The sequence below is a fragment of the Colias philodice genome, chromosome 14, assembly GCF_061535455.1.
Source record: "Colias philodice isolate Cphi_HAF_F1 chromosome 14, ilColPhil1 Martin Lab GWU primary, whole genome shotgun sequence".
Lineage (NCBI taxonomy): Eukaryota > Metazoa > Arthropoda > Insecta > Lepidoptera > Pieridae > Colias > Colias philodice.
In genome coordinates, this window is record NC_143099.1 from 619,483 (window position 1) to 647,382 (window position 27,900).

General features: G+C 35.8%; 1 protein-coding gene and 1 pseudogene across 2 annotated transcripts in view; both read right to left on the reverse strand.

The window, feature by feature from the left end:
• LOC149482614 (protein Aster-B-like) overlaps window positions 1–27,900 on the reverse strand; it is a 48,183-nt gene that overhangs the window by 16,398 nt on the left and 3,885 nt on the right. The window contains exons 3-7 of one of the 2 annotated variants that reach the window (XM_089703417.1): window positions 7,971–8,052; window positions 6,779–6,877; window positions 2,301–2,451; window positions 1,653–1,810; window positions 1,211–1,363 (exon numbers count right to left, since the gene is read on the reverse strand). In XM_089703417.1, the coding sequence (XP_089559543.1) occupies window positions 1,211–1,363; window positions 1,653–1,810; window positions 2,301–2,451; window positions 6,779–6,877; window positions 7,971–8,052 (643 nt within the window). Of the gene's footprint in view, window positions 1–1,210; window positions 1,364–1,652; window positions 1,811–2,300; window positions 2,455–6,778; window positions 6,878–7,970; window positions 8,053–27,900 lie in introns of both variants that reach the window. The other variant, XM_089703415.1, reaches the window with a different exon arrangement.
• Window positions 9,929–10,799, reverse strand: LOC149482615 (uncharacterized; annotated as a pseudogene).

Here is a 27,900-nt window from a genome sequence, read left to right on the forward strand (position 1 = left end):
TGAATCCATTTTTTAACAAAAAATAAAATAAAAAAATGTTTTTTGCAATCATTTCAAAATTAACGAAAACCACATCTAGACCTAACTATAATCAGTATAATTCAATCGATAAAATCAACATTATAGTCCAAAAAATAGGAAAAAATTAAAGAAAATCTTTCCATCTAACCAACCTAACAATTTCTATAACATTTTTTGCCCCGGGAATCGTACCCAGGGCGAAAGGCATCAACTAGGTACGTAACTCCAAGGACATATAAATGGGTGTGTTGATCCGAAAACTTTGTAATTCTAATATCTCCGTGTCAAAACAACGCGCAAAATATTCCACACTCAATTATGTGCATACATTTGTAAAGAAGAAACTTACGATTTGCGATGTTGATTTTTGTTAAGGAAATTGAACACTTTCGATCGCAAAAAAGTTGGGTCAAGATTGAAGTGTGTGTGAATTTATGAGATTTAAATAGCATTTTATAAATAACTGTTACAAGTTATGTAGCAAGGAAGGGAGATAAATTCTGATAAAAAAAATCTGTTTGTATGTTCTTGTTAGTAAGTGAACCTATTTTCAAGATATTTTCATTGGTCATCTGATTGATTATTATTGGAGGCTAAAGACCTAAGTAAATCATAATATTACATTGCAATGCAACGTAATATGTTAAAATAATTCTATTTCGAATTGACACAATAATTATAATATTCATAGCTTTAGGTTTTTTAAGTTAATTTCTATATCTATTTTACGATTGAACGAAAACTGTGGTGTTTATTTATTAAGTTTTAATATTTTTGTGTCACACAGCACACTGTCAAATAAATGCTTTTGCTTCGTCCAAATTTGTACAACACACTGTTCCTTAAATCTTTATGCCAGATAGAATTTCAAGTATTATGTACTTTGTAGGGAATTTTTTTTTAAGGCTACCCTGTTCATAAGAACGTTGTTTTAGCACACCCTGTAGAGCCCTTTTAATATTGTTTCTAGCACATTCTGTAAGAAAAAATCTTCTTTTTTTTCTTACCCACTGCCAGATCTTTTTGGTGGTGAGCAGCTGGTCCATGAGTGCGTTCTGCCAGATTCGGAACAGCATCAGGTAACTTTATCCCGCCCAGAAAACGAGCTTAGGGAGTTTTTATCCCACTTTTTGTAAAGTAGGATAATATTGTCCCCATTTTGGCTATATTTATTTTTAATACCACTCACCCACTGCCAGATTTCATTGGTGGTGAGCGGCTGGTCCATTAGCGCGTTCTGCCAGATTCGGAATAGCATCAGGTACGCTTTATCCCGCCCAGAAAATGAGGTTAGGAAGTTTTTGTCTGTGTCCGTGCATACTAGGATCGCGTTTGGGATTACCTGCAACAATGGGACGTTTTTAGTTACTGGATTAAGTGGGTTTTTCAAATATAATCCTATAATATAATCCTGCTATGGAAATTTATAGAGAAAATTTGTGTGCTTATAAATTAATGGCAATCAAACAAAAATTCAAAATTAACATGCTGTCGAGATTTATATACAAGTTTTAAACGTTTAAAAATTATAAACATTTTATTCTACTTCAGAAATATTCTGTATCACAGACAAAAAGTGTAAGCCTATAATATAATATTCTCATGATGATGTTAATCCATCCCCTACTCACCAGAGCAGTTTTCTCCTTAGTAATAGCTGTGACATCTTTCCACCTGAGCGTTAAAGATGTCTCCCAACCGAAGATGCTCGCGTAGAAGCAGAGGTAACTCTGTGACGCGTATAGCCGACCGTGCGCTAGGATATCACGTTGGAGTGCGCACGAGTAGTCTATATGAAGAATTGATTTTTTCAATTTTAAGTCATAATAGCATAATGCATAGTTATAAAATGATTAAAAAAGTGAAGTCCCGTGTCCCCTAGTGGGGTAGGGGCAGATGTATTATGCATACATCTTTTTCACTGATCGATTTCCTTTAGGGAAAAGTAGGTGATCAGGCTTCTGTGTCCTGCCAGACCGAGATATTTTATTTTCTTCGTCTCCAACGGGAATCGAACCCAAGACCACTGTATCAAGTAGGCGATCAAATATAAACTGATTACAATACACAAATAATTCGATTTTACATATTGGCAGCATCGTGCAACTAAGCGATTTTTTTAAGGCAAAATTGGAATCTAGAAAAATAAAAAGAGAATGCCGTAATGACAGGTTGCTTATAAAAAATTGGGCCCAAGACGCTTGATGATATTTATACAATTTTAAATCCAATTATACTCATTTTCTGTCCAAAACCCAAAACATTTGACACAAACACACCTACTATGAGCCTCTCGTCATCAGGCAGGTCCTTGAACAGCCGCTTGAAGTCCTCCGACTTGCTCTTGTACGTGGGGTACAGTGAGTTGTACCAGCTCTTCTTCTTGGCTCGACCGCTGCCGTCAGAGCTGCGGGAACCGGGGTTGGATAGCTGCTGGTGGAAGTAAGGAAAAAAAAAATTGGTTGTTTGTAAAGTAGGTTTACGATCGAGATGTTTACGTGATAACATAATGCAGTGGCAGCGCTCGAGATGAGACGGGAGATCGGTCCGTCTCTCTCTCGTTATACCTGCGATCGCGCTCGTGAGGTTTTGGTGTGACACAAGTTTCTGAACATGTCACCCGACTAAAAAGATTTTAAAAACGTTATCACGTTAAAATGTGTGCGTATACTAGTGTATACACGTAAGAAGTGAAACTTCTTTATGACCTTATTTTTCAAAAAAATAATTTACTATCTATATGCAACTTTACAGATACGTCGAATCAAAGATGGCGCGTAACGGAAAATTGTCACGCGTAACGAAAAAATGTTACACTAAATTTTTTTCCAACCCCGATAAAGAAGTTTCACTTCAATTATTGGTTTGTAATAAACACACACATACACAGCCAGTTACATTTTTATTGTGTGTGAAACTTCTTTAGGCGCGTTGAGAGTAAAATTTCAAGGTCGCGTCATGGCAATACTATCGCGTCATGGAGTAGGGCGACGATTTTGGTATCTTTGAATCTTGCCAAAGAAGTTTCACTTCGGACACGTGTGCTCGACACACACGCTCTTTTTTTATTTATCAAGTTTTTTAGAGATATTTCATACTCATAATTAATTATTGATCCTAAAAATCGATCGAGAATTGCATGGTTTAATTTTTTTTTTAACGTGACAACGTCTTATAATTCGATAGCCGGCTGCACGCACGAAAAAACATGACTCATGCGGCGTTACCTCGCTCTGAGGCGTTCCATGTAGGCTTGAAATGCAAGCGAGAGCGCGGAACGAGCGACAAAGAAGCACAATAGGCCGTTGTCACGTTCAAGTATCGTCAGTAAACCGACTTTACAGACAACCAATTTTTTAATTTCAAAAGTAATGGTAGTTTTTCCCTTTTTTTCTCGAGATTTTTGTTACACTATTAAGAGTACTTTCCCTTCAGGTGGCATAACAAAATATCACCCTGGATAACATAGAATAGGTAATAGATACCTTATTTATTTGATTTCTTAATTAATTGTTTTATTATCTAACAGCAGAGAGAGACACTTTAGACTTAAGCATTTTGTTGTCTGGTGGGGCCCTGAAAACCAGCGCTATGCTGACCATATCGGCATAGCATAAGCTGAGCGGCCTTACCCTTTAGGTCGCCAGTCGCCACACAAATCATATTCTTAGTTTTAATTTTTATGTTAGATTATATTTAAGAGTGTATTTTTATATTGTTTCTTTATTTTTTTTTTGTTTGTGTTGGTGGTGGTAATTTGGTGTGCCTAATAAAAAAAAAAAAAAAAAAATATTTTATTCTTATTCTTATTCTTATTCTAATCCTTAAATCCAGAAATTCTAGTGGTACGGGAGCTATTAACGTTGAAAAAGAAGTCATTTTAGTATAGCTGGTTTTTTGATATATTGTTCCTCTAGCTATTTCGGTTAGAGTCCGCGCAGTCTGGCTGGCCGGAGTGGTTGCGTTCAGTAGTGCGCATCTTATCTGCACAGGAAATTATCCTTAATTTAAAGTCATTTTTTAACGCGTAATTTTTAAACTTTTGCCTTTAGATAGATCCATCAATCATAATTTTTTTATTGCAAGACGTTTTTTTCGTTGTAAAATAGGTGCCAGACGCAATTTTTAATTTCGTTTTTATAAAAAATTCAAATTATTTTAGAATGTCTGTAAATTTCATATTATGTTCTTCAAACATAATATAATCTAAAATTAATTAGCCAGACGCTAATTCGATTGTTAAGTATTAAATATGTACAAATAAAAACGTAGTGAAAGTAGGTAAGTATAACAATTTGATGATTGTGTATATGGAGAGATAGTTTAAAGTGCAAGAGAGATAGAAAGGGTCGGCCGCGAAAATTAAATAACAATAAAAAATAACTTCTTTTTTTCGAAAATATACCTAAGATGCATAGAAATTGAATTGTTCCTACTCTAGGATTCCCTGTGTTGTGGGAACAAGTACCTTCCATTGGTACATTTACGGGCTTCGCCCGCGTTTTCAAAGAAGAACCCGCATAGTTCCCGTTCCCGTGGGATTTCCGGGATAAAACCTAGCCTATGTTACTCGTGGATAATGTAGCTTTCGAATGGTGAAAGAATTTTTAAAATCGGTCCAGTAGTTAATGAGCCTATTCATTACAATCAAACAAACAAACAAACAAAGCTTTCCTCTTTATAATATTAGTGTAGATATAGCCGGGCGGCCGGCTGGTACCGCCGCAAACGCTACGTCCCGCAATTTTTAAATCTGTAATATCTTCGAAAATATTCACTGAAATCCATGTGTAAAAGGCCATATAGATCTATATTAAATGAACAATGTATTCAAGGTCTTTAATTGGTTAAGGATTAATGCTGTATTGGTTAAAATCGCTTCGAAAATTAGCCATTATTTGTCGTAAAAAGTAAATGATAAAAAAAGTTATTGTGGGTTATCCATAAGAGATAGACATATACCATCACGGACTTTTCTGTAGACCTTTTCAATGTAGTTAGTACATTATTTTGATAAAACTCGTAGGGTGCCTCCGTTTGCACTGTAAGTGGAAAAATTGTAATTATTTACGTAATCACATTAGAAACCTCAAAAATAACAGTAGGTACTTCTCCACTATTTAATGGATGTTATTATACATATAAACCTCCCAATTGAATCACTCTATCTATTTAAAAAAACCACATCAAAATCCGTTGCGTAGTTTCAAAGATTTAAAGAGACATAGGGACAGAGAAAGCGACTTTTTTTTATACCTACTATGTAGTGATGATGATAACAATATTAATTCATTAATCTTAATTCTTAATATATATACATATAAATCTCGTGTCATAATGTTTGTCCTCAATGGACTCCTAAACCACTTAACCGATTATAATAAAATTCGCACACCATGTGCAGTTCGATTCAACTTGAGAGATAGGATAGTTTATACATGTAGGTACCACGGGCGAAGCTGGGGCGGACCGCTAGTATACCTACCTATATAAATTCATGCTAACTACTTTAGTTAAATTCAATACAAACTTAAACATGCGTGTGTGTGTGTGTTCACGTGTGTGTGTCGTGTGTGGTGTGGTGTGTGTGTGTTGTGTGTGTGTACGTGTGTACATCAATAATATTGAAACAAACTTTCTAGTTGTTTACAGATGATGGAATATTGGAAAACAATAACAATTCCTTAGACGATAACATAAATAATTCTGACAGTGTGAGGAAAGATGATGATGATGATGATTATGAAGATGGCTTTTTAAATTTAACAATGTAATTGTTTAACCTTCATTGATATAGTTTTTATTCTATTCTTTTCAATGTATGGTAACTTTAATTTATTTTTCACTTTTATGTTTATTTTTTTTCATTTAAGCTTTTATTTATAAGAACAAGTGTAAATAATATTGTATTCTTGCAATTATTTCCTGTCGCATAGTTAAAATACACTAGCTGATGAGCTGCATGCTTCATTACTTTTTTTATTTATACACATTATTTAATACTTAACAATCGAATTAGCGTCTGGCTAATTAATTTTAGATTATATTATGTTTGAAGAACATAATATGAAATTTACAGACATTCTAAAATAATTTGAATTTTTTATAAAAACGAAATAAAAAATTGCGTCTGGCACCTATTTAACAACGAAAAAAACGTCTTGCAATAAAAAAATTATGTCTAATGGATCTATCTAAAGGTAAAATATTTAAAATTACGCGTTAAAAAATGACTTTAAATTAAGGAAATTATCCTGTGCAGAAGAGATGCGCACTAAAAAACGCAACCACTGCGACCAGCCAGACAGCCCGGACTCTAACCGAAATAGCAAGAGGAACAGTATATCAAAGAACCAACTATACTAAAATGCTCACTTGTCAACGTTGGTAGCTCCTATACGATAGTAGGTACTTAGTTATAGATCTATAACTATTTCATGTGAGTGCACACCAAAACTTCCCTGGGGGAAATAACACCAAATGAAATATCGAAAACATACATACAAAGTAGCATTAATTTTTTTTTTTTATGTCAGAGCAAGCAAAGGAGCAGATGGGCCACCAGATGTTAAGTGGTCACCACCGCCCATAAACACTTGTAACACTAGGAGTGTTACAGGTGCCTTGCCGGCCTTTTATGGACAAATAAGCTCTTTTCTTGAAGGCCCCAATGTCATAGTTATTCGGGAACACCGCAGGTGGCAAATCGTTCCACAGTTTCACCGTACGTAATTAGTCAAGTATGTTCAATAGTTACCTTGTTAAAGTCCGGCTTGAGCGCCGCAGCGAGTGCCGCATCGACGCCAATCGGCACGTCGCCGGCGCCGTGCAGCGGCACGCTGAGCGATAAGTCGCTCTACAATTATATAAAAACGTACTATTTAATTTATAGTCGAGCCAATTTAATAGGCAACATTTGACGTCTATCAATTTTATCTTCGAAGAGAGGTAACCTGCTTAAAAACATCAATGAAAGTGAATTAATAGGACTTGAAATATTTGTCAATCGAACTTGAAACACATTTATTAATTTATGATGATTTTTATTCACAAATAATCAATGTATTCAATTCTAGATGTCAGATTTCGATTTATACAGTAACCTCTCTGGTATTTAAAAAGAAAAAAAGTTTATTGACAAAAAATTGTAGCGACGTCAGTTCTTTAATTCAGAAATTGTTTATTATGTTTAGAATGGTTTATCAGTAAAATGAAATCTTAAAATTACTTGTATCGGTCATTATTATTATAAATATGTAATCGTAATTGAAAAAAGTTAAGCAAATGTGTAGTTGTAACAAAACGAAATATCATGTTATTCCATGTCGTCGTTACTAGGTTACGTTGTTGAATTTTGTTGAACTGTCAAATGTTGTCCTGAAATGGTAATGCAAGCGTGACATGTAATGACAATTGTCATTCTGCATGAGTAGGTAACCGAAATAACAAATCATGCATTTTTACATAGTTCGCGTCCAGCCCGAGGAGTGCGTGGAACACTAACGTGACATCCAGCGATCTAAACGATCATACTTGCAAGAAATAGCAATGTTCATCAATCTAGTCTACCAGCACATAATTTGCATGTCATTCAATTTCGTCTAGGAACAACTTTACCATTGACGTATGTAGTGTAAACAATTAGACCAATCACTTATTAAAAGGTCGTCAAAAAATGTGCGAGCAGTGTATAAACATTATTTAAATTATCAACTTATTCCGTGGCAGTAAGGTGCAAAATCCATTGTATTGCTCATTAGAAAACTCTGCCTAACACATAGCCAGATAGGAAGAGTTTTTCTTCGAATAATATTGAACGCTACTGTGTGTGAGTTGTTCATTGTATATCAACGTGGTTTCTTCAATTAATTTTAACCATTTTATCTATTGTCTCAAAAAAACTATTTTTTCTGTTATGTTTTACTTGGAATAAGAACAGCTATACTCACTCTCTCATATTCACTGTCTGTATTAACTTCTTGCTTGGGTTCCGTTATTCGAGGCGATGGAGACGGTGACCGTGACAGATTTCTGCAATAAAATGAACACGAGTTTAATATAATGCAATTCAGGAGTATACATAGAAAATGTATGATGGACGTTTAAATATTATTTTTTTGTATGTAAATTCACCCGACCACGCGTGATATTTCTTACAGTATTATATTATCAGTGAAAGTAATTAAAGTTTATTATTATGAACAACAAGCTGTGCTCCGCCGTTTTACCCGCATTGCTCCGCTCCTATTGGTCTTAGGCGACACCCTGTATAAGTATCATACAACATACTTTAGGATCCCATTTAAGAAACACATTCACATGTTTTGAAAATGCTTTCTTTCACCCACTCATTCACTCAACCACCCACTCACTTAACCTACCGACTCACTCAACCCACCCACTCCCTCTACCCACCCACTCACGCTACCCATCCACTCACTCTACCCACCCACTCACACTACCCACTGACTCACACGACATACCCACTATCTCTACCCACTCACTCCCTCCCTCTACCCACTCAAGGACTACCCACTCACTCCTCTACCCACTCACACCTCTACCCACCCACTCACACTTCCCAATCACCCCTCTACCCACTCACTTCTCTACCCACCCACTCCTCTACCCACCCACACCATCTACCCACTTACTCCTCTACCCACTCACTCCTCCACCCACTCACTCCTCCACCCACTCACTCACACTACCCACCCACTCACAATACCCACCCACGCACAATACCCACCCACTCTACCCACCCGCTCACACATACCACTCACTCCCACTACCCACTCACTCCTCTACCCACTCACTCTTCTACCCACTCACACCTCTACCCACTCACACCTCTACCCACTCACACCTCTACCCACCCACTCACACTTCCCACTCACTCCCTCTACCCACCCACTCACTCCCTCTACCCACCCACTCACTCCTCTACCCACCCACTCACAATACCCACCCGCTCCCACTACCCACTCACTCCTCTAACCACCCACTCCTCTACCCACCCACTCCTCTACCCACCCACTCCTCTACCCACTCACTCCTCTACCCACTCACACCTCTACCCACCCACTCACACTTCCCACTCACTCCTCTACCCACTCACATCTCTACCCACCCACTCACACTTCCCACTCACTCCCTCTACCCACCCACTCACTCCTCTACCCACCCACTCACAATACCCACCCGCTCCCACTACCCACTCACTCCTCTAACCACCCACTCCTCTACCCACCCACTCCTCTACCCACTCACTCCTCTACCCACTCACACCTCTACCCACCCACTCACACTTCCCACTCACTCCCTCTACCCACTCACCTAGGGCATGCAGAACCGAGTCCGGTTCCAAGTTTCTGAAACCCGGTTCCAAATCGAGCTCGGAACCGGGTAGAACCGGGTTACCCGGTTCTTTTATAATACCTCGGAAAAAAATACGAAATTAAACAAAAGTAACTGAAAAAGTACCTGATGGGCCTTTTATTTTACGCGGCTTGTGTCTTATTTTATTAAATTAATAAAGAAACAAAATTTCAATACTTCTCTTTATTTATCAGTCTTATAAAAGTACCTTGTTATCATAATATCACAAGTAAACTTAATCCTTATTCATTATCTGCAAACTGTAAAGCGAAAAAACCGGCCAAGTGCGGGTCGGACTCGCGCTCCGAGGGCTCCGAACAAACCTATATTTTATAATGTTGTAACTTTAAAATTTATGTTTCTAGCAATTTTTCCTTTATTTGTGTTATAAGACGTTACTTTTACCAAATTTAAAGGCTCTGTGTTCATGAGAAGTACCCTGTAGGTTTTGAGTCCCATGCGAATGTCGAAATTTGCGAAAATTTTCAGCATTTACGGCTGTTCCCGCTTTAGTGGTGGGAACTGGAATTTCTTTAGGGAAACTCAATATTACTTGTATAAAGATTTTATTTTCAACACCAACGCCCCATTTGTACAAAGGTTTCTTTATGAGTAAAAAAAATACATTCTACCCGGCCAATAAATGATAAATTAATAAAAATGACAATCCATGTCGGTGCGTGCGCGATTGCTATTATAAATTAACAGGCGTAGACATAATCCTCCCCCCGGTGAAAAGCGTAGATTTTCAAGCTTGAAGGTCTTCAGAAGTGGGCAGAGGACACAGTCGAACCAAAGGTCTTCGAACGCAGCCTCTTGTAGTTTCGACGTCCGCAACTCGACAAACGCCGTCTGTTCCATGGAATAATCGAACGATACGCCCCATGCGCCAACAAAGTGGTGGAGAATTATCCTCTTGAAGCAGTACGAGGTCTCCGACGTTTATTTTTGATTTGTCAACCTTCCATTTGGTTCGTAGTTGCATTTCTGAGATATACTCTTTCTGCCATCTCTTCCAGAAGTGTTGGCGAATTTGTTCAAGTCTGCCATATCTATCCAGGGAGCTCTCTTTAGCGTTGTCCAACGAAGGAGCCGGTAGTGCATTCAATGGTCTTCCGATTTAGAAGTGCCCTGGGGACAAGGAAAGGAAGTCATTGGGGGAAGATGACATAGGACACAGAGGACGGCTATTGAGAATGGCCTCCACTTGAGCAAACAATGTCGAAAGTTCCTCAAATGTGAGAAGAGTATTGCCCATGACTCGCCTTATATGAAATTTAGCGGACTTAACCCCAGCCTCCCATATTCCACCAAAGTGAGGAGCGTAAGCGGGGATAAAAGAAAATTTTATTCCCTCCTGAGCAGCAAACTCAGAGAGAGGTTCCTGATTAGCCTTTAGAAAACTATTCAATTCTATCGCGGCAGCTACAAAATTTTTCGGTTGGCTCCCCACGGCGTGCCACAAATCTGCGAAGTGTCATAATATAAGCATCTTTTGTCAAATCAGACACGACCTCTAAGTGAATGCATTTGAAACGCAAACACACAAACAAACATAAGTAGCACTTAACTACTCTAGCACCGCGTCCTTTACGATTTAGAATGAAGAAAGGGCCCGCATAGTCCACTCCAACAGACTTGAAGGGAAAGTCAACGTTGACGCGATTTGAAGGTAAGTCAGCCATTTTTGGATTATAGGTCTGACCACGAAGACGAGTGCAGGTAACGCAGTTTTTGAAAAGAATAATTTAATTAGTCAATTGATAAAATGCCGGTAAGTTTATTATTTTTATTTTGCTTTTTAGAGTTGTGTAAAAATCGTAAAATATAAGTAACTGAAAGTTCCTTGAAGTTTTGTAAATTTAGAATATTTTTTAAAATTAAATTTATTCAGATTCGCTTTCGGCGGACCTTGACTTCAGGTAAGTCTTCTTCGTATTTTTTGTTAAGTTGAGGCCATAAGCGCATTGAGATGCATCGCTAAACGAATGCAATTCGATGATTTTTGGTGAATCGCAAAGAACTCTGCGAAAAATATCGAATTTTGAAAGAAATTTTAGATTATCAACAATGTTCAACCAGTCATTTTGATATCCTGCGACACAGGTTCATCCCACTCAACACCCTTGAGCCACAATTTTTGGAGCAACATCTTTGGTTGAATAATGCACGGGCTCAAAAGACCTAAAGGATCGAAGATTCGAAATGAACTTGAGAGGATATGTCTCTTTGTGATTTTGTCACTATGAAGTGGAATTTCGATTGGAAAATTGAAGGCATCCTTCGATGGATCCCAACAAAGTCCGAGAGTGCTCGACGACTCACTGATTGTCAAATGTTCTGTATTACTTTCGTGTAAATTTTGAAATAAGTTTTTTGAATTAGTTTTGTACTTTCGTAGAGGAAAACAAGCTGAATTGAGAGCGTTTGAAACTGAATTTTGAATGTATTTAAGTTGATCTTCATCATCACAGCCGGTGATTAGATCATCGACATAAAAGTCGTGCTGAATAATATTTTTGATCATTTCGACCCCACATTCCTCTCCAACCTGCCAAAGACATCTCGTGCTCAAGTAACTGGCACTTGCGGTACCGTAAGTGACAGTACTCAGTCGCAGAGCTTTCAGAGGCTGAGACTCATCTTCTCTCCATAATATGAGCTGCAAATTTTGATCTGAACTCTCAACTTGGACCTGACGGTACATTTTGGCAATGTCACCGGTCAAAATGAATTTGTGGTGCCGAGCTCTCACTAAAATGGAGAAAAGAGAGTCTTGAATATTTGGGCCTACCATGAGGATGTCATTGACAGAGAAGCCTGAGGTTGTGGGGGCTGAGCCATCGAACACTACTCGGAGTTTGGTAGATTCACTATTTTCTTTTATGACAGCATGATGACACAAAAAATATGATGGATTTGGAATAGGAGTAGGTGATTCAGATAGATGGCCCATATCAGCGTATTCACGAATGAATTCAATGTATTTTGATTTTAGTTCTTTATTTCGTCTAAATCTTTTCTCAAGATTTAGGAATCGTTTTTTAGCTTGAGAGTATGAATCGCCGAGGCAGTCAGGTGAGTCCTTTAGGGGTAACTTCACACAGAATCTGCCGTTTTCTAAGCGAGTGGTGGTATTTAGAAAGTGTTTTTCGCATGTTATGTCATTTTGACTTCGAACAGTTTTTTGGGGTAGCTCTTCAAGCTCCCAGAATTTTGTGAGCATTTTGTGAATTTCGTTAGAAGTAGCGTTTGTATTTATGGCATGATTGCAATGAATTTCATTACTACGAGAATTGTTGATTGGGCCAGCTATTAACCAGCCGCATTTAGAATTTTGCAATTTTGGATTATTAGGACCTAAAGAAAGCTGTTCGCTTTCTAGAATGTCCCAGAAGATATCTGCTCCAATTAAAACTTCAATTGGAGCTGGCTTGTAGAACTCAGGGTCCGCCAAAGTTAAAGAATTAGGTATTTTGAGACCTTGAATATTAACTGGCGTCTTAGGTAAGCGGCCCGTCAATTCGTTGAGAACAAGACATGAAAGAGTAACGCTATAGTTGCTATTTAGAGATTTTAACCCATTGACCACCGTAAGGCCCGATCGGGGCGCGACACAATAGATTTTCTATTGTGTCTGTGATTCCGAGGACTGATGGATTAATTGAGTGAGACAGCTTTCGTGCACTGTATTAGAAGAATTATTGCCAATGCCAATGACATTCATTGCCTGCAATGGGCAAGTTCTCAATGACATTCTTCGTTGCAGGGATTTAGTGACAAATGAAGACTGGCTGCCACAATCCAAGAGAGCACGAACCTTTTCTACTTGCTTATTAATAGGGTTAAAAACTTCTATCAATGCTGTAGATAGGAGAACATCTTTGGACATTTGTCTAGAAAAGGCTGCTACAGATTCGTTTGGTTCAACTTGCTCATCTGTGCTGAAGTTGGCAGTGACGTCATCATTAGAATCATGGAGAAGAGTGTTGTGTTTTTGCTGGCATTGTCGACATGAACCCATGCGGCAGTCACTGACAGGATGCCCTTGTCTGAGGCAATTTCGACATAATTTATATTTATTTACATACGACAGCCTATCTTGAATGTTTTTAGACTTAAATGTAGGACAGTCATAAATTCTGTGATTTTCGTTACAAATTATGCAAAGATAAACGTTTAATTTATTTTGATTAGATGTAGAAAATGAATTAGTATTTCTATTTGTATTAAGATTATTATTTTTTTGTGAATTTAGTTGTGAGGGACGTGACGTGAATTGTGATTTAGAATTATTTTGGGATTCATTATTAGTGCCAACCTTATTGCGATTTAAAGATTCTAACACATTTGCACGGTTGATTAAAAATCTTTGAAATTGTTGCAAAGTTGGAATGTCATCAATAGTATTTCGATACTCTTCCCATTTAACAAGAGTACACTTGTCCAATTTAGAAGACAAAATAAATATTATAAGTACATCCCAATAGTCAGTAGGCTGACCCAGGCTAGACAAGGCGCGAAGATTTTTTGTAACATGATCGACTAAAAAACGTAGTGACTTGTGGGACTCACGAGTTAAGGATTGAATATTAATTAAAGAATCTAAGTGATGATCAACAAGAAGCCTTTTGTTATTATATCTGTCGCAAAGTAGCGTCCAGGCTGCCTGGTAGTTTGCCGTTGACACTTCGAGATTAGAGACAATCCGTGCCGCATCACCCACAAGGTAAGAAAGTAAATAATGAAATTTATGTATATCAGTAATATTTTTGTTTTTATGAACTAAATTTGAAAATGTATCGCGGAACTCTAGCCAACGGAAGTATGAACCATCAAACTTTGAGATTTCGATTCGTGGTAATTTAACATTTGAGTCTTGATGGAAAGAGTCTTCATTGCCCATCGATTTCCTACGATTTTCGTTGTCATTAAATAAATTATCATATTGTTTAATCATTATTTTAGCAGAAGCAATACCTTGGACGAAATCGTTCTCAATGTCGTCTCTTTCATCAATCTCAGAATCTATATTTTCAGAATTAAGAACCTCAATCTCAGTCTGCAATACATCAAACTTTGTTGACAATGATTCAAATTTGCCAAGTTTCAATTTAAATTCAGCCATTAATAGTTCATTCATTGAAATGGACTCGCTAATTCTGTCCAAATAATTTTTAAATTTTGTAATTTGGCCCTTAATAGCAGACCTTTTTGAATATAAATCTCTTAATAACTTTGGATTAGGTTCCGTAGACATTTTGTAAAATAGTTTAATTGAATATTGTTATGAAATTAAAATTTAATTGTATGTAATTATTTTGAAATTGTGTAATTATTTTTCGATTAATTAATTATTTAAATGCACGTCAACAAGCTTGATAAAATTATGGAAGAAATAAAATGCTTATCTCACGCTCCTCGCTTGGTGGAACCTGCCGCTGGTAGCCGGGCTGCTGCTCACACGCAGCTGCTTCTCAGAAGATCGTGCAAGCGATATTTAGTCGCCTGAGAAGACGGCTCCTGAAATTATTCGGCGAAGTCGTGTTTATAAGCGAGAAGGGGCTATAATATTATATATTCGAGATTGTTGTTAACAAAAAATGAATTTAATTTGGAACAAATGAATTACGATTTATATGCCAATCCCGCAAGGGAATCTGGCGTGAAGATATGATAATAGGTATTGATAAACCAATATTACTATAATTTAAATTGTTTTACACAAATGGAAGCGAAATAATAGGTAATTTTTGGATAATTATGAACGTGAGTTTTATGTTATAAGGTTAGGTATAGGAATGTGTTATTGGAATTAAGGATTTGCACTTAACTTGGTACTATGAGCTGCACTCCGGCACGACACTTTAGCTGTATCGTTGTTCAGACGAGCAGGTTATCCTTTTCGACAGGAATCAGTCCCAAATTGAAGTCCTCAATTCCAGAAACAATGTTGCGTAGATGTGTAGATATTTATCGCAATTATTTCGTATTTTGCGGTGAAATCCGTTTTAGTCCTGTCACGGTCGCCAAATTGTTCCCGCTTTAGTGGTGGGAACTGGAATTTCTTTAGGGAAACTCAATATTACTTGTATAAAGATTTTATTTTCAACACCAACGCCCCATTTGTACAAAGGTTTCTTTATGAGTAAAAAAAATACATTCTACCCGGCCAATAAATGATAAATTAATAAAAATGACAATCCATGTCGGTGCGTGCGCGATTGCTATTATAAATTAACAGGCGTAGACAACGGCTGTATCTTTTGATGCGTTGGCTTGTGAGTTTGACTTTTTCACAGCATCAAGCGACTGAAGACTTGAGTATTCGATATAAATTTCAGCTTGATACCAAAAACAAAAACATGACTGGATCATTATATGAAAATCAACAGCTTTTCAAATTCACGATAAATCTAGTAAAAATATTTCAGTAGCCTAATTTTTGTCATTTTCGAAGCCTACTTTTTTTTTGGTAATACACCCGTAGGAAACTTATAGCATCTAAGGTTAGACAACCAATCAGAGCCACGCTTGAGGCGTGGACCGAAAATTCGCGATGCACGTGAGTCTGACGTTGCCAGATAGAATAAATTTGTTAAAATAATGCAGCAAAATATACATAATACTTTATATTTTAATATTTTGTTCGGAACCGGGAGAACCGGGTTTCATACTATTCAGACCCGGTTCTCAAGATCATCAAAAAACCCGGGTTTACCCGGGTTTTTCGGAACCGGGTAAACCCGGGTGCATGCCCTAGTAAATTGTAGGTAAATAGAGGAAGATCGATCGTTGGATCGTATCAACAGCAGGAACTGTCATTAATAAAATGTATTGCTGTTTATACTCATAAGCATAACTTATGAATAATGTAGCTTCATGTTAAAGTAGTTTTTAAGTATTTCCATTACAAATAGGTAATAAATATTTTATTTTTATAACATGAGTCATACTCTGAATTACTCGTAATTGTTAACATTATATGCTCAACACTGATTGCCTTCACAAAAACTATGTTTCTAGACATTTACCACCGTCATCGAGTCTAAAATAACACGCAACAGATCAAACTAAGAGAAACCAAACTCAATGGCTGACAAAAACAATAAAATGATTACAATAAAAACAGGACAATTCGGTAATTCTGCAATTGAGCAACGAGCCATGACGCAGTCACGTAGCAGCGCTGCACATGAGTGGAACTCAAACGTTACTCAACTTTAAGTGGGTGTTAAGTAGGTATCACGCTTTTTTTCCGCTCATAATATGCATTAATAAGTGTTTATGACTTTTTTCTATGAGGTTTCACCAAAAAACGCTCGCTGTGAACTGTTCGTAATGTTGCAGTTAAAATAAGTAGGCACAAAATGTTCTCAAAATTTTTTTAAAGTTAGGATTAGGCAAGCATTTGACCAACGCTTCGCCTGATGGAAAACGACAAGCGTGGTTAATCGTGGTGGATGGAGCATGTTTGCCTAATAAATGTCTATTCCAATTTCTTTCGAATCAATCCAGATTGTAGTTTCTGGGAAAAACGGAAGCGGGAAGATTTTTCCTGTCCTTACGCTTAAGTATATTTTCAATTTTGGTGGACATATTTAATTTTGCTTTTCAAAATCTTATCTTATATCCAAAATTCAGCGTGTTCGGCCTTCATATCCTCAATTTGATATATTATTTACACAGATTTATTTTTGTCTTAATTTACATAAAATAATTAATTAAGATATAATGAAACAAAAGGTAAATTAAATATAATTTATTAATCTGTTATTAACATTGTGGCGTATTCATTTACCTTCTAGAATATAATTAAATTTTAATCATTTTCATAATTATATCTTTATGATCCTATAATACCTACCGGTCAATGTACTAATCTCTCCACAAGTCTACAGTCATTTTAAAGTCGTTTTAATTTTTTACTAACAACGAAAAAGCGGAGAAAATTTTAGGTGGTATGTTTGAAGGTATGAGTTATATAATCTGACATATTATGTAAATACTAGTTGCATACCCCGGCTGCACCCGGGCTTTCTGGAATAATCTTTAAAATCGATAGAATAGTTTTTGAGTTCATTCGTTACATACTTAAAAATTTTCCTCTTTATAATATTAATTTAGATTTGATGTTCATAATTTTACACCTATAATGATAGTATAATTAGAGGTCACTTCATCGTCGCATCCGCGTCATAAGTACTTAGGTATAGCGTTGCGTTCACGTTGCGTTCTCTTCTTTTATAAAACATAGATTAAACACTTGACCGTAATTTGAAGCTTACTTCATTGAGAAGGTACCTAGCTTTTTCCGCCTATTCTTCCCTCTCTTTCCGTTGTATGTATGCTATCTCTCTCGCACACCTCTCCACCAGGTGGCGGGGCGCACGATAATGTCGGGCGCTGGATGTTTTTCATTGGCGTCTAGCTTCCGCCGCGAGAAGGTTGTCTACAAGACTACAACCTTGGTGCTATTAAGTATTAAGTATTGCTTAAAGCAAGTGCTAAAAGTGTTAAAAAGTGTATCCCGTCGGATCGGTACAGTGAGTTATTTTTACATCTATTCTAATAATATTTTACTTAAAAATGAGTAAAAATCTTTAAAGTCAACGGTATAATCGTTGGACTTTATTTAAAATGCTGAGGTTTTTAATGAATCCTTCAGCAATAGTTTATTTTTCAATATGCTTAAATACTTAATAGCATGAATAAAGATATTTAAAATTAACGATACAACCGTTACATTTTACTTGAAATAGTAACTTTTCTTTTGAAATATTTCATTATGCAATATGTACTAATTAATATTTGAATTTTTAATACTGTGAGTAAAGCTATTTTAACGGTGTTACCGTTCGGCTTTACTCGAATCGTTAATATTACTTTTGTGATTATTTGATATTACTAGATATATCAAATACCCTCTCTTGTATATAGATATTTTTAATATTTTATTTCATTTTTAATAATGTGTTTTTATTACAAGGGTACAAGTGAATTTTTCGTGGAAAAATTACAATTAATACTTAGTATGGATATGAGCCAACTCAAAGCTTTACAGGCATACAATCCATTGCTACGACTTTATTACATTGTCGTTAACGCTAGGAACGGTTCGGAATTCCTATCATAGTTTATTACTAAAAATTATCGAACGAGATGAGTCAGCTCCAAGAAGTCACGACATGTCAGAACACGTTGTGATATTATTTTATAAATCGTACGGGAGTTACCGCTCAACTGAATAATGAATGAATTCGCTCATGTATAGTAGATACGTACCATGAATGTTCCACACATTCAAAACTATCCGTAGTCTATACGTGTCCTTTTATGAGTATTATTCTGATCCGTTTTTATGTGAAAATAGACATATTACACACGGCTAATTTGATTGAAAATTACGTTTCCTATGTTCAAATGATGCAACTTTTTTGTTAAAACGAGTAAGTACCAAAAATTTTACAATTAAATTCTTTGGTTTACTGAACTTGTGCTGAAAGGGTTATCGTATAATAATTATTATCGAGATATCTTAATATAAATTAGATTTAGATACACTTATTTCAAAGGATTTACAATTCACTTCTAACGTTTTAGAATAATATTATAAACTTGTACACCTTGACAAAAAGTAAAAAATTGCGGGTGAGTGGAGATTATTTTGTGCAATTAAATATAACGTCCTACGACGGTATGGTTGCGTTCGTAAGGAATGTTAACGGATATAAAGCAACTAAATGTTACATCGATTGCATGAACAAAAATAAATATGAATCGAAGTTCATTTTAAAATTTAGTGAATTGATTTGAATTATGAATTTATTAAATGTCGCTAACATTGGAAAATAAGTTAAAGGACCTTGTTAATTGCTATATTATTTAAATGATTATTTACTGCTATTTTTATATTAGCACTAAGGTGTATTCTTGCTCGAAGCAGAATACATAAATGTGGCCACTACTCCTCGCAGGGGTTAGCCAGGTCAAATTCACCCTCGCAGGGTGTCTCTTAAGCATTTTTTGGCAGGCCCTACTTATTTCTAGTTACAAACATCCCTCGCGCAGCTGTCGCTCGCAGGGAAATGGTGCAAATATATATCGGCCCTCGCGGGGCTTTGATTACAATCGTCCCTCACGGAAAAGATGGTGCGAATATATATCAGCCCTCGCGGGGCTTTGATTACAACCGTCCCTCATGGAGAAATGGTGCAAATATATATCAGCCCTCGCGGGGCTTTGATTACAACAGTACCTCACGGAGACATGGTGCAAATATATATCAGCCTTCGCGGGGCTTTGATAACAACCGTCCCCACGGGGAAATGGTGCAAATATATATCAGCCCTCGCGGGGCTTTAATGGCGATTGGTGCAAATATACAAAGGATTGATCATTAAAATGATCATAGATATTTGTTTTTGTCAACGAGGACCCACGAAAGAAGTTTTGGATATGACCGTATCGGATCTTCACTCTTCTAAGGTAGGTAGAAAAAGGTTTTGAAATCTACTTCACAGTGGGCAGTATAGTAAATGACCTAATAAATACAATAAAGGTTAGATACGTCAAATAATGGGCGCATGAAATTGATACTTCGTATCCTAAAAGTTTACACTTCAGGAATCAGGAAACCACCATTGGTTTACCAATTATGGAAATTGGAATTGAACAAATTGTATTTACCAATGCAAAGCCTAATCACAACAAAGGAAGGCGAGTCGGATCAAATATCATCTCGCAGATGATTTGTGGCGGTGGTTTCGAGGATTGTCACCAAGCCTTGTGTCAACGGTATGTTTGGTATCGTAATTAAATGGCACTAGCCGACCAATTTTCATATACAAACATCGGAAGAGATTTTTTAATCGCAAAGCGATTGAATGTAACAAATGACGATTGATTACGTATATATATAGTTGACCTCTCATAGGCCTATTTTAGTTGCCCGGTCTTGTAGGCAATTTATTTGACTCGTTTTTCAACCCATTTGACCTCATTATTGCACCCATGAGATTTTTCTTCGGGGCTCAAACAATAAATCGCTGAGGGATTAGGATAATCGTTTGTTAGACAAGTTTTTTGTCATCCCACCAGGATTATTATATTGTATAATAAAGTTATATACAACTATTAACGTAAAACGTTTAAGTACTCAACGAATGCTGAGAATACTGACTGTTGAGTTACATAGGATAGAGGATAAATAACGGAAAGTCAATCTTTCCAAACAAAGGCCTCTTATTATTAGATATTACTTGGAACCCCTACCCTTAACGAGAAAGCTCTGCCAAATGACTTCTCATTTCTTTGCTTTGAGGGGGGGGGGGGGCAATAAATGAAATGTACAGGCTATACGGCTTTTAAAATATAAGTCTGGTAAGCGAACTAAACTTTGCTGGTTTAGTTCTTGCTATATCGCTATCCGTGCCTGCTTCTCGTGTTTACGGGTGAATTAAGTTTATCAATAGTCATAAATGCAATGCTATTCAGAGGATATACTGCATTTAAAACATGACAAAGTCTGGTAAGCGAACTAAACTTTGCTAGTTTAGTTCTTGCTATATCGCTGTCCGTGGCTGCCTCGCGTGTTTACGGATGAATAAAGTAATGTCCTGTCTTCGCATCCACAGCTAACTGTCCTATACTGTCATAATCTTAACACAGATTCATTCGACATAGCTCCCCACGAGCTCAGTTCTTCATTTTTGCACTCGCACAACTGTGGACAACACAAGAGCAATGCCTCCATTGGTAGCAGTTACAATCAAGGGATAACTAACCTTAGGCTAGCCATATTACGGATGTTGGAACAACCGACTATATTCAGGGCAATTTTCTTTGTTCAGTGTAACGTTTAGACTGTCGTAGCATTCCTACGGAACAAAGATGGGATCAGATCTGCATCCTTAATGCAGTTAATCGAAAGGAGATACTTTCAGACGACGATAGTATTCAAAACCCACCATATTCCTTAACATAATAATGCATAGTTAAGCTTATAATCTCTCTTGCCATTATCCTGCAGCAGAATTCCTTGGCGATAATTTATCCTCGTTAGAACGAGCGAGGGTTGTTACGATAATATGAGAAATCCTAGTCAGTTAGAGACCTGAACGACGCGATAGAGTACCGCTATTTCAGTAGTAGTAACACCTAGAAGGGTGAAGGTATTCTGGAAAGCGGAACTGAAGGCCCGGTCAGCAGCATCAGCCACCTAATAGACAGTGTTCAGTGCTGCACCACTATAATCTGCAAAATGACTCTGACGGTATGAAAATGTGGAGTACATTTTCAAAATATCAAATGATATAGTTGGAATAAAAATCCTATTTGCCTCCGTCTATCCAAAAGACATACGGAGTAGCTAGTAGTAGTTGGTTGAATTAGAATAAAGTAACTATAGTTAAAATCCTTTGTTACTGACTGGATAAATTTGGCTCTTTTCCTATCTGACGTTCATATAGCTGTTGACTGCCTAGTGTTGTGCACAAACACTATTATTATAAACTAGCGGTCCGCCCCGGCTTCGCTCGTGGTACTTACGTTTTCTCTACATAAAAACCATCCTCGTACTTCAAGGAATATAAAAAGAATTATCGAAATCGGTTCAGCCGTTCTCGAGTTATGCGCTTACCAACACATTTTGCGATTCATTTTTATATAAGTATAAGAAGATAAGTCACGTTATGTAGTCCCGAGGCTTTCGGTATATAAGTTCTGATGTAAATCATAATAATTATATCTTAAAACCGAATTGATTAAAAGTAACGTACTTGGCTGTAGTAATTGCAGTTTTGGGACACAGATAAGTTCCTTATCATTTTAGTCTCTTAAGTTCAGTATATTTGTTTCCAGTACAGAGTTTATGACCTATCAGTTTTAAATAAATAATTCATGCATTGTACTGAAAGTACTAGCCATGTTTAGATTATGATTGGTGGCGTTGGCTCTAAACATTAATAGATACCGCACGGTTTGGTTGGATGTTAAAAATCTGTATTATAATTAAAACCGTTTACCTGTTTTGATATTTTATTGCCTTATTCAAGGGGTGACCTTTTAAATTTATTTCTGACCCCAAAAGTAAGGACCAAGTTCTCTTCTTGTCCGCTTGTAGCATGTTGGGTTAAAACTGTGTGAGTTGAGACAGGTGGTAATTCTATGTTAAGATGATTCAATTGTGCTTCTACAGAGTTCTAATTGAATAAATAAAGGTTTGAGTTTGAGGTATTTTTGCCTCGTCGGGATCAGCTGTTGCTTCATTTTGTAAGTAACATCTAAATGCGTAATTGAAAGTCGTTACTGGCGCTTTCGCAGATTTACGCTAAAGATAGTGAAAATTGTAGTAACTTTAACTTTTCAAGCCCAAAAGGTTAACTAAGGTACGCTTGAACCAATCTCATAAGTTCTAATACTTTTAATCATTATGATTAACTTTTTGGTTCTTATTTGATTAACTTTGCATCTGGGATTGTTAATATATTATATAATATAAAAATTTGTGTGATTTATTGGTAGGTATACTATCTGCACACCTTACTCTTTCAAATAAAGAAATAAGTAATTACTTATGTATTCAAATTCACATTGGCGTCCATATATTGTACACCAGGTGGGTAACAAACAGGTCTCAATGAAGTAAGCTTCAAATTACGGTCAAGTGTTTAATAGCTGTGTTTTACCTGAAAATAAAACACATATTAAATACTTACCTATATTTGAAGCTTACACTTAACGTCCACCTGTTGTGGATTTCGACTCAATGAAAAACATCCAGCGCCCGACATTATCGTGCGCCCCGCCACCTGGTGGAGAGGTGTGCGAGAGAGATAGCATACATACAACGGAAAGAGAGGGAAGAATAGGCGGAAAAAGCTAGGTACCTTCTCAATGAAGTAAGCTTCAAATATAGGTAAGTATTTAATATGTGTTTTATTTTCAGGTAAAACACAGCTATTTATAATTTCTATAGCGCTAATCAATATGGATTCTTATATATGCCAAAAACTGCACATAAAAATTATGGTGAAGAAAAAAAAAGCGGTTTGTTGGAAAATATACCGACTATCTAATAAGCTCTATGCACAAAACATTGTACATATTATACGTTTCCACTTTCCAATCTGTAAAAGATTATCATTTACTTATGATTAACCGTTGCAATTACATGACGCACATGTAAGACGAATTGATAACTTTCTTATTATTCCTTTTAAAAGCACGCCAGACAAACACAAAAGCGCGCATATTATCAACAAACGAAAAAAAAATCTCACCTAAACATTGCAACCGAATTCAAATGAGAACCGGCCATGAGTTCAACAATTACAAAATATATTTACAATTACTCACCGAGTCTTTTACAATAAATGATTTAGAGGTGGCCTCGGCGGCGTTACGTTTACAACGACTCGTGTAATTTATTTTGGTCAAAATTAAAAACAAAGAAATGAATCATGACTACCAGAGATACGTATTGGTTGGATTAAAGTTATGGATGCAGTTCTTGAATCAATTTGATTATTCTTACCGGCACTATAGACTAGAGTAGATAACTTTTGAAACAAAAAAAAATCGCAGTCGGATGAAACCCATTAGAAAAGGAGGGGAATATGATAAAAATGTAAGGAAAAATAAATTACGGTCAATCCGAGTTCGGGAAGCGGGAGGGGGGAGCTTTTAAGAGAAAAAAATGGTTTCTCTCGATTTCCGACAAAACTACAAGTCCTATAGAAAAAAGTTCAATGGCAAAGTTGTAGGTAATTAAAAGTTCTACAACTTTTGTATTCACAATTTTTTCACATAACCTAAAAATTTAGGTGAAAAATTCAAAAAACCAAGTTTTTGGTCTTTTATTTCTATCTACTTCAAAATTTATTTTTTTTTCTACGAAATTTGGTGGAAACTTACTTTATTATGTCCCAAAAACACTGTAATTTATTTGATTGAAAATATTTATTTTTTCGCCTTATTTTGAATTAATACCAAAAAAACAACCTAATTTTCAATCGAATAGTCACCCGTCAAAATATCAGCTTTTTTCAAAAACTTGGGGTGCCTTTTATTCATTGAAATCTCTACTTTCATATGGTGTAAAAAAAATAAACACCACCATAGTAAATTTTCTCAGGAAATGCATACAAACAGTCTGAAAATTAGCTTTTACTAAATCAGGCACACTTCTCGAACTACCTGAAATGTTTTTATCGACATCATTTTGCTTTTGAATATGCTGTAAAATATTAAACTTAGAACAGATAATTATTTTTCTTTTGAAATATTACCGAAAAGCCGATACAAGAGAAGATATAGAGTTCAAGAATTGTGCCTGATTTAGTAAAAGCTAATTTTCAGACTGTTTGTATGCATTTCCTGAGAACATTTACTATGGTGGTGTTTATTTTTTTTACACCATATGAAAGTAGAGATTTCAATGAATAAAAGACACCCCAAGTTTTTGAAAAAAGCTGATATTTTGACGGGTGACTTTTCGATTGAAAATTAGGTTGTTTTTTTGGTATTAATTCAAAATAAGGCGAAAAAATAAATATTTTCAATCAAATAAATTACAGTGTATTTGGGACATAATAAAGTAAGTTTCCACCAAATTTCGTAGAAAAAAAATAAATTTTGAAGTAGATAGAAATAAAAGACCTAAAACTTGGTTTTTTGAATTTTTCACCTAAATTTTTAGGTTATGTGAAAAAATTGTGAATCCAAAAGTTGTAGAACTTTTAATTACCTACAACTTTGCCATTGAACTTTTTCTATAGGACTTGTAGTTTTGTCGGAAATTGAGAGAAACCATTTTTTTCTCTTAAAAGCTCCCCCCTCCCGCTTCCCGAACTCGGATTGACCGTAATTTATTTTTCCTTACATTTTTATCATATTCCCCTCCTTCTCTAATGGGTTTCATCCGACTGCGATTTTTTTTATCTTTTCATTATTTTCAAAGGCTTCTACCCCAGTCTACTACGGTTTTACATTTTTATGTGTTAGCGCGATAATACATAGCATATAGCCTTCCTCGATAAATGGACTATCTAACACTGAAATAATTTTTCAAATCGGACCCGTAGTTCCTGTGATTATCGCTTTCAGCAAAAAAAAACTCTCCAGTTTTATTATATTATTTTATTTTTGGTTATTGCGATCATAGATGACTAGAATAAATTGTGTTTGTTAGATTCTAACTTAAAATTAGCACATTTCAGTTACGCTTACTGATCGCAAAGTAAAAAACAATCCACACCTACATTTTTTTGGACGTAATATTTGGTCAGATGAGGAAAATACCACTATAGGTAGGTTAGTTTAAAATGTGCATCGAATACAATAATTGCATCCAAACAATATTTGTACATAAAAAGAAACTCATAAACCATATCGAAACTTACTAATTGGCGACTCTATCGCAGAAGTTATTTGAATAGTCCGGGATACATCGCCCATTTTTGCAAGTGATTACTATCAAGCTAATTTTTCGTGAGTAGCTTTATTTTGATGAGATGCCCAATAATTTCATGTACGAAACTCTCGATTGTGGTAACTTACAGAGGTAACAAGGATAAAAATTTTTGATTTGACGGTTCTCAAATATTTATTACGCAATTTGTAGGACAATATGTCTGTTGAATTATATAAGTATTAAATAAGTGAAAATAAAAAAATCAGCTGGTTAGTAATCATTTATGATGACTTCGTTATCGATACACATTGGAAAGGGGGACTCTTTGATCAAACCATAGATTTTGTAGGACAAATATTTTTTCGAATAATTTAGATAATTATCTTGAGATTGAACAAAAAAAAAACATTCAGTTAGTAATTCATATTTGAGAACCATCAAATCAAAATATTTTATCCTTGTTTCCTCTGGTAGCTACCACAATCGAGAGTTTTGTACATGAAATTATTGGGCATCTCATCAAAATAAAGCTACTCACGAAAAATTAGCTTGATAGTAATCACTTGCAAAAATGGGCGATGTATCCCGGACTAGAACCAGAAAACTTATTGATAGGAAAATGTTATAAAATTTATCCAAAAAAAATCCCTCTTTCTCCGCATGGTATCTTTAACTAGTTAAAAGAATCAGCAGATAAAGTAAAATGGTAAAGAAGAGTATATTTGACGTAAATTAGTAGCCCTGAAAAGGTTAGAGGTAAGCTGAGAATGTCTCTATTAATCACTAATTCCCAATCACTATTATTCTTATAAAATCTTATTTTCAGCAGCTACTTCCAGACCCCAGTACATTCAATCAAGTACTCTAAAGATATTTAATTAGAGTCCTTTTTTGGTCGGCCATTACCAATTAGATTACATTAGATAGCCGACAGTTCATTGGTCAATAACTCCAACCTTGGCGATAACACTCGGGTCGATCAATTTGCTAAATAATACAATGTTTATTATTATCATTGATATTTTGTTGCTGTTACCAAAAGTCGGGGAGCTACCGACTTATTCATGTAATCTTTTGCGATTATGTATTCACTAGCACCTTGAAATGTTAGTCCAACCGAGAAGAATCGGTTAAACAATTTCGTCTGCTACTGAGGTGTAATCTACTCTACAATAATTATCATCTTCTTATATATAAAAATGAATTGCAAAATGTGTTGGTAAGCGCATAACTCGAGAACGGCTGAACCGATTTCGATAATTCTTTTTTTATTATATTCCTTGAAGTACGAGGATGGTTCTTATATAGAGAAAACGTAAATATTATGTACCACGGGCGAAGCCGGGGCGGACCGCTAGTTTAAAATAAATTTACTGTCTGCATTGGCTTCAGTTTACGTTTTAGGCTTTTATATAATCTCCTACCTCATACCTAAAAGATTAACAAAACTCCGTTTTTAAGTTGTTTCTGTGGAATATTGGACACATTTATTTAATTTAACAACCTTCAATTCATAACAAATTTATAAACTTTGTGTCAAAAAGGCTCAATGATAAATGCCAGACAGTAGGATCGTGCTATATCTTTAGCAAATCTAAAGCTATATATTATATGAGTTAAGTGACTAAAATGACTCAACCATAGGAAGGCATTCTTTCAGATTCGATTCAAAAGAGCTTCTTAATTAAGTCTAGTTGAATAAATAATTATTTGAGAGGAATTAATAATTATAGACTAACTTATCTTCACTAATATACTTTTCAAACAAAACCTTAAACTGGAGCAAGTAATATAATAACAACTCGGCTGATTGCAACGAAACAATAGAAAGCAATATGCCCAAAGTATACGCAATAAAGTTTTTCAGTTTGGATTGAAAATAATCACACTGTTCTTCATCTGTTACATGAACCAATTATATCCTATACTATCATATTTTATTTATTTAATGAAACTAAGATTATCTAGTTATGCCCGAGTGCACAATAGATCTTTCATTGCGATGCACAGAACATCAAGCTATATACCTTTTTGTTTATGAAGATTTTCGCTTTACAAGACCCTCGGGGTGTTAACCCTGGGTTATG